Source organism: Protomyctophum bolini, assembly GCF_963924005.1.
Source record: "Protomyctophum bolini genome assembly, chromosome: 15".
NCBI classification, from domain to species: domain Eukaryota; kingdom Metazoa; phylum Chordata; class Actinopteri; order Myctophiformes; family Myctophidae; genus Protomyctophum; species Protomyctophum bolini.
The window spans coordinates 19999475-20007897 of record NC_137876.1 but is presented as its reverse complement, the minus strand read 5'-3'; the positions used below and the strand labels follow the sequence as shown (position 1 = coordinate 20007897).

General features: G+C 46.7%; 1 protein-coding gene across 1 annotated transcript; it reads right to left on the bottom strand.

Moving 5' to 3' along the window:
• Positions 1–6992: 6992 nt before the first annotated feature.
• On the bottom strand, positions 6993–8135 carry LOC308329761 (kelch domain-containing protein 3-like; the record flags this gene model as incomplete). Its single annotated transcript, XM_080784258.1, has 1 exon — positions 6993–8135. The coding sequence occupies one exon, from the start codon at positions 8133–8135 to the stop codon at positions 6993–6995; it is 1143 nt and encodes a 380-aa protein (XP_080640384.1).
• Between the last annotated feature and the right edge of the window lie 288 nt (positions 8136–8423).

Here is an 8423-nt window from a genome sequence, read left to right as displayed (position 1 = left end):
CATGGGTGTACCGTGGGTCTTCTGCAGCGGTATATATTACTGCGTGTTCCTCTCGACACGTTTTATTTATAACCCGCAGACTCTTCAACGTTAGAGCGTCACAGCTGCGCACTGATTGGACCGGGTACTTTGAGGGCAGCACGGTTGCCGTGGTAACGGAGATGTATATCGGACTCACTTCTTCATGGTGTGGTCATCTGGAGGAGCGGTTTATGCCGTATGTTCCTTTATTGAGAGGCACTAGCCCTTCCAATGCCTGGCTTTTGAAGATGACGATTTTGTTTAGAGCACTTGTGACGTAAACCGTTTGCCAGCCAAGTCTATGGACTTTAATGTTTGTTTTTGAACACTAAATTACGTCATGTGGCCGATTATAAATACAGTGGGCACCCCTCACTTCACAAGTGTGATTTATTCATTTTTGTCTTATTTGTTTAATGTTTGTCTTTAGTTCAATGTTTGTTTTGTAAACTATTGACAATGACAGGAACATTTACATCATAATGTGCCATTTAAGTCATTGTCTCTTTATTGTTAATGGCGTTTAATGTTTGCGTTTGCACCGTTTGTTTTACATCACCATTGCATCACCTAATCAACATGAGTTAGACTTTAATATATTAGCGCCCCTCACTTCACATGGGTGTGATTTTTTTTTTTTTTTGTCTATGAATGAATACACCAAATCTGTGTCGGCCACTCTGTCTTGGGCGTAACTCGGAAAGCACTTACCATAGTTACCAAACGGTCTCGAACTTGGCACATGTGTGTCATTTTGACCCCTTGGGGTCTGCGATCGATGCCGATGTCGGTAACCGATAGCGGTAACACCTGTGAAGGAAGCCAGGAAGAGGCCCAATGTCTTTCCAAAATGGCTGCTGTGCACAGAGCCTATAAGGGCAATGTCATCAACGGCAGCCCTGTACTGGAGACGGTAGGCCTATAGCAGGATAGAAACGCTAGGATATACGATACGATACGATGCAACTTTATTGTCAGCTTGCACTGAAATTTGCTTTGCGTCCATGACGTCACCGTTCAAGAAACAGACAAGACATAGACATACATTACAAAATGGTAGACATTACAGGACAGAAATCACAGAAACAATCAGGAGCGAGAACATATCCACTGGTTTAGCGATTTTTTTTTGTTTAGAAGCAAGACACACTGATGTACAAATGAGTTCTTCAGTCTGTTATTCTTAAATGTATGGCACTTACAGTCGGCAGAGTTGGCAGAGAGGGGCCTGTCATTGTACGGCATATATCATTGGAAAGGTCTGGACCTCGAGCTGACTGTGGTCTGATCCAAATATGGTCACTTCCTTTGTACCAACAACCAATCATGAAAATAGAGATGGTGGATTTTCACCCAGAAAAACGAGCTGTCATTGGCTATAAACTATCAAAATAAACATCTAAATCTGTATTCTTAATGTGTATTTTGCTTTAGTTTGAAAGTTTGAAAGTTTAGGAAGCAAAATAGCAAAAAAAAAATAAAAAAAAATCATGATTTCACCTGTAGTGTCTCGCCTTAATTCCCAGCAGTGATTGTGTTAAGAGCAGAACTACACTAAAATAGTAGACTTGAATGAGGCATGTTGTGAAATACAGCAGTTGTAAACACTCAGACATTTTAAACACAATTACAAAGTCTGGAAATATTTTTCTCCAGTCTAGATACACTGGTGTCTCTTCAGCTCATTCAACTTGAAACTCTTGTCACACTCTTTACAGTGGTATGGTTTTTCTCCAGTGTGGAGACGCTGGTGTCTCTTCAGATTAGGTAACCGACTGAAACTCTTGTCACACTCTTTACAGTGGTATGGAGTTTCTCCAGTGTGGATATGCTGGTGTGTCTTCAGATGATATAACTGATTGAAACTCTTGTCACACTGTTTACAGTGGTATGGTTTTTCTCCAGTGTGGAGACGCAGGTGATTCTTAAGATGACCTGACTCAGTGAAACTCTTGTCACACTCTTTACAGTGGTATGGTTTTTCTCCAGTGTGGATACGCTGGTGTATTTTCAGACGTTCTAAAAGTCTGAAACTCTTGTCACACTGTTTACAGTGGTATGGCTTTTCTCCAGTGTGGAGACTCTGGTGTTCCTTCAGATTACTTAAATGATTGAAACTCTTGTCACATAGTTTACAGTGGTATGGCTTTTCTCCAGTGTGTAAACGCAGGTGTGTCATAAGACCACTTGACTGAGTGAAACTCTTGTCACACTGTTTACAGTGGTATGGCTTTTCTCCGGTATGGACAGTCTGGTGTGACTGCAGGTGAGCTGATTGATTGAAACACTTGTCACACTGTTTACAGTGGTATGGCTTTTCTCCAGTGTGGAGACTCTGGTGTTCCTTCAGATTACTTAAATGATTGAAACTCTTGTCACATAGTTTACAGTGGTATGGCTTTTCTCCAGTGTGTAAACGCAGGTGTGTCATAAGACCACTTGACTGAGTGAAACTCTTGTCACACTGTTTACAGTGGTATGGTTTTTCTCCAGTGTGGATACGCTGGTGTGCCTGAAGATGACTTTTCTTACTGAAACTCTTGTCACATTCTTTACAGCTGTGGGTTTTCCTTCCTGTGTAACTCGGCTGATTTGTCTTTACTTCTCCCGCCAGAGCTACATTCTTGGTAAACTGTTGATGGCCGTGAGATTTAGGTTCACCCGTGTCTCTTTGTTTCTGGCTGGTTAGAGAGCAGTTTATTTGCCGACAGGCTGCTGAAGGGATCTGTACATTCCTCAGTGTTTGACAGTAGAGGTCGTTGTGGCTCCTCTTCGTGGGTTCATGGAGACAGGTGGAGGCACAGGCATATGGACACTCGGAACAGGAGACCCGAGTCTGGAAACATTGGGCCTCAATCCTTCCTTCCATCATCAAATGCAGCTATAAATGGACTGTGATGAGAATGAGAGTTCTATAGGTTCCTCTGTTGGGGTTTGACAATATATGACATCATCACCATGACGACAGAGATCTCCATAAGAAACCATGTGGTTGGGGGCACAGTCGGTAGCGCTGTCGCCTCACAGCTAGGAGGTCCTCGGTTTGATTTCCGCTGGATGAGTTTTCCCTCCTCCGCGTCATCAGTGCCCATACCCGAGGCGGGGTTGGCAAAAGGGCCTTTCTGTGTGGAGTTCGCTGTTGCATGTAGTAATCCTGGTCTCTAAACTACCTCCCCCTGGTCAGCCGGGGTGCCTGATGGAGGGGAAAGGAACTGGTCGGAATAAAACTGCCCCCCCCCCCCCCCCCCAGGTTGGCAGAGGAAGTGTAGCGCCCAGGATTACATTCGGTAATTGACCCTGGGTGAAAAAAGTGGGTTGCAAAATCGTGGGATAGTCGGATAGAAATGACATAGATATACCATGTGGTTGCAGCTGTGTGTCCATCTCTGAACAGCTCATCTCAGACACCATGGGACTGATCGCCGTGAAACCTTACAGACGGAGTACCGTGATTGCTCTAAATTATTATTTCATACTATATCACTCTCTCATATCAACCCATTTAGACCTGAGGATAATTCTAGAAAAAAATGACTACAGCTTTCTGAAAAACCTATGTTGAATTTAATTTAATTGGAATGTGGATGACAGGATGTTGGCCCGCATGGTCCGTCCTCAGCCCTCCTCATCTTTGATTACATTCCTACTAACAACAAATCTACAATCTTGACAGAGTTTGTTGCTGGCAGATTTTAGCCGCGGAGGTCTTGAGGGATTACCCATGACCTAACTGTCCCACCGGTCTGCCATCCACACTGAACTATTGCCCTGGCATTACACATGCCCCACTGCCCTGCAAACTACTGCCCAGCCACTACACTACTGTCCCACAGGGCAGTGGTGTGGCATAGGAAGGCACTAGTGCACAAGAGATCCAGTAAGTTATTTTACACTGAAAATAGCTGATCTACAAGCTAAGCTTCTAGATTGGCTATTTTCAGCAAGTGTAAAAACTGTCATTACGATAGCATCAACGCCCACCAAAATACACTTTAGTCAACTAAATCAACTGTAGATTTAGTCGACTAAAACTAGACTAACACTAAAACATTCCGCGTGACTAAAATGTGACTAAAACTAAATGGAAGCCATTCAAGAGACTGACTAAAACTAAAGTTTGCTGCCAAAAACAACACTGGCTGAAACCATGCCCAAATATGGAGCTGACATCATTATGATAAATAATACTACATTATTCAATAAAATAAATACTAGCCGAGTACAATATAGAAATGCACTCTGTCGAGATGTGAACGTGTGCAAGCAGAGCGCGCAAGTACTGCTACTACAGTATAACGAAAGTCTATTACAGCTGCTGTTCTAAATCCTTTAGCTCCGTTATTGACCTTACACCAACCTTGGTGTAGTCGTATATCGTAGTTACGTCACCATCAACAACCAATAAGAACACCGATCGGCGATCGCAGTACCTTTTACCCACCCAACATTGAAACATATCTTAATTACGTCACCATCAACAGCCAATCAGGGACCACCGAGGACAGACCTACATACTGTACGCAGCCGACCACAGTACAAGTAACCAGTAATTAGGGTCTTTACTGTCACAGGGGCGTGGCTCTGTGAAAGATGCTGTCACACCGGAGGTATAGCTTGACTCTTGACGCTGAACTATACACATACTAAGTAAGGGATAATATCTGGCTAGGGGGGGTCATTGTCGGAAGATAATCCACCGACAGGGAGTTTAACCACCGAAGCGAAGTCCAGGTGGTTAATCACAATGACCACCTAGCCAGATATTATGCCTGCTTATTACATGGCTACCTAACATAAATTTATAAATTGACCCAAAACGCAACAAAAAAAGTATTCCATAAGTTCGCGCTGGCTGCGTCTGCCCAGCTGCAGGGCTGGAACACTGTTGGAAAACAAGGAAGTGAGTAACTGCTTCGTCTATTTCTTGCTCAAAAGTTTTCAAAAACATTTTTGAGGGCAATGTTTCGATGTAAATGACATTGTGTGTCACTCACGTGTGTGTTTACATGGCTGTCATGTTGGAAACGGCAGTAAATCAAGTGGGGCGCAGTCACGCAACTGGTGTTCAGAGGGTTTGATTAGGCAGCGGTCTGTTATAGAGCCGACCGGTCATTATCAAGACATAACTCACAGCTGAATTCCGCGATTGACCAATCAATCAGAATCAAGCATTCAACCAAGCCATGTAATAATAACTAACTAAATAACTAACACGACTACATCATTCTAAGATAAGCTACAGTCGTATAGATCATTTGCTGTCAAGCTGTCAAAGACACATCGAGTGTGTTTTCCTCTCCCAGCTGTACTGCCCGGGATGACTGACTGTGCATGTCAGAAGAATAAAAATAAACCTGTCTGTTGCCCCCAAGTTTTGTTTGCAGATGCATAAAATAGACCAACAATGTGCACACGGTTTGGTTACACACTCCGTTTTCAACTTTCTCTTGTGGAAAATGCCAAGTCCTTTCTTTTGGCCAACCCTGCATACGTGTAACCATGCAACCACTGCAAACCGGATGCAAACTTGCATCAATTCATGTCTTTTTGCATTGACTTTGAATGTAATCACGTTGCATGTGAAAACATCCTCGCCTGAGCACCTCAGCTCATAACCGATGCCTTCCAGGTTAAACTATATAAGTCTCTTATACAATATCTCACGTAGACGTCAGATAAACAAAACGAAGAGAAAAAGGAAGAGACGGTAACATTACGGAAATAATTAACACAATTAAAATTATACATATTAGGCAATCAAATCAATCAAAGCACTAGCAGACTGTGGTGCCAAACGGTGATTCTAGTCTCGAAACAAAACATATAATTGTAAAGAAAAGCTGTCCTTCGTACAGAAAACACAGTGATTGATGAATAGAATTTGTCCCCACGTCCACAGAGGAAAACAAAACAAAACAAAAACAAACTAAAAACATGTCGATCGCCACAGCAGAAGTGAGCGATTTTTCCAGGGCCACAGCCTGTTCCACAGCACGGTCATGACAGAGCAAAAACAAGAAATACGACTCTGTGGGCCTGTGTTAAGCACTTACAATATGACACAATGCATATACATTAACCATTTTAATGAATGCATGAATGAATAAAAATGAATGAATTTATTGTCACTTCCATACCATAATGCACACTCGGCATACATGAGAGCATCATGCCCGTGCTCCATAACTCGTGGTGCTTGTCACGTTAGAAACGGCAGACACATTTAAAAGGAGGCAATTGAACTGCACTGCAGTTGGCATCCATTTCTGCCCTGTCCCTGGAGCCTTCCTCAGTTGGCATCCATTTCTGCCCTGTCCCTGGAGCCTTCCTCAGTGAACTGAAACCTCCTGCTCGTCAACTCAAAAATAATAAATTACTCAATAATTACTCAATCATTTAAAGGGGGATTGCCGGTAAATGCTGCCCGCATTCCCCTCCATCTGGGCTATGGGACCGTGAAATTGAGAAATATCGAGAAATCTCGTATATAGAGCTTAAATCCAGAATTAATACTAATATTTATATTTACCGTATTTTAGCTCCCTGTCGCTATAGGCAACGCTTGCTTCCATGGTGTGACGTCATCGAAATCCAAAAACTCCGTGCACGCACGCAATTCTCGTAATTGAGGTGAGGGACGATGTTAGGAGCTCAATAAAAAAAATAGCACAACGTCCCGGTTAGCATATTAGGACCTCTGAGAGGCTAGCGAAGGTGATCCACTGTAGCACGAAAATGGCCGATTACTACCGTTTCACAGGGTCTTCTTCTCGCATTCCATTGGCTCCAGAGTGCTGGAGTCAATGGAATCGGTTAATTTGGGAAAAGTGAAACATTGACTTCCTCCTTTCCTGCGGCAATGGCCAATGCCCGTGGGCGGCAAGTTTCAGAACGAACAACCCACCGAGACAAGGACGCTACCCCACCCATCTTTTATATGATGACGATGATGATGTCAGAGAGCCCCGCCTCTATTGGGCCGTGTCGTCTACGCTGGTCTTCCTCTTTCTCTTCCTGTTGGTGGTCATGGCCCCCAGCTCCCAGCGGAGGTCGTGCGGCAGCTCCGACTGCTCCAGGCGCTGCTGGATGACCGCCACCTTGCACAGCGTCTTCAGGCTCGGCCGCAGGTCCAGGATGTACATGTGGTCGGACTTGGCCACCTGCCTGTGCCTGTTCCCCCCGAAGACGACCACGCGGTCCGAGACCTTGCAGCAGACCACCTTGGAGATGCGCCGCGGGCCCTTCCCCCGCGGCTCCATCTTCCGCCAGGAGCTGGTGTCGGGGCTGAACCTCCACAGGTCGTTGGGCGTCTGGCCCAGGACGTGGCCGCCGAATATGTAGAGCTCGCCGCCGTGGGCCACGGCCGAGTGGCAGCGGCTGCCGCCCGGGCGCTGCTGCGCCGACGGCATGCTCAGCCAGCAGTTGGTCTCCGTGTCGAAGACGCGCACGTTGTTGTCCTGGTCCTCATGGCCCAGGACCACGTGGCCGCCGAACACGTACATCCGCGCGCCGATCATGGTCGCCGAGTGGCACTCGAGCACGGGGCCCGGCGTGCCCCGCGTGTTGATCAGCGACCACGTCACCGACCAGGTCATGGTGGCGGCGTCCAGCCGGTAGATGTCGTTGTTGCACTGCGTCACGTTGTTGCACCCGCCGTAGATGTACATGATCCTCCGGCCGGAGGCGCAGGCCGAGTGGTAGCCCTTGCCCTGCGGCACGGTGCCCGAGACGGCCGGCTTGAGCCAGCGGTGCGCGTCCACGTCGAACGCGTGCAGCACGTTGCAGTAGCCGCCCGTGTGCTTTGCGCCGCCCCACACGTAGACGACGTTGTCTATGAGCACGGCCGAGTGGCCGTATCGCTTGGACGGCGGGACGTCCAGGGATGATCGCTCCGCTCCTCTTCCCCCCGCCGTCGCGTCCGTCTCCACCGCCGCCGCCGGGTACAGCTTGGTCCAGCGCATGGACACCGTGTTGAGGACGCGCACCACGACCTGCACGTCGTTGGTGTAGTGCAGCGAGTACACCTTGTCGCCGACCGCCACGGCGATGACCTGCGCCTGTGGCCTGTGGCAATCCGTCTTCCGTTGGATGTTCTTGTTCACCGTCCACTGCATCTATCTATCGATGTGTGTGTGTGTGTCTGTCTCCAAACACTCTATATATCTATGTATGTCCGTATTTTCGGCCGGTCACTCAACATAATGTAGTCGTCCTCGACCACTGGACCGCCTTATGTATGAGCTGGTCTGACGTCGCGTGCAACGCAAACCGTTGCACACACACACACGTTGCCCGGCGACGCTGATTTGTGCGGGTGCTCTCATCTGTGCTTTACCTTAATAATCGGGTGCTCGTATATCCACGCATTCCTTTATGGTTTTGTCAAGACAATGTCGCAATCG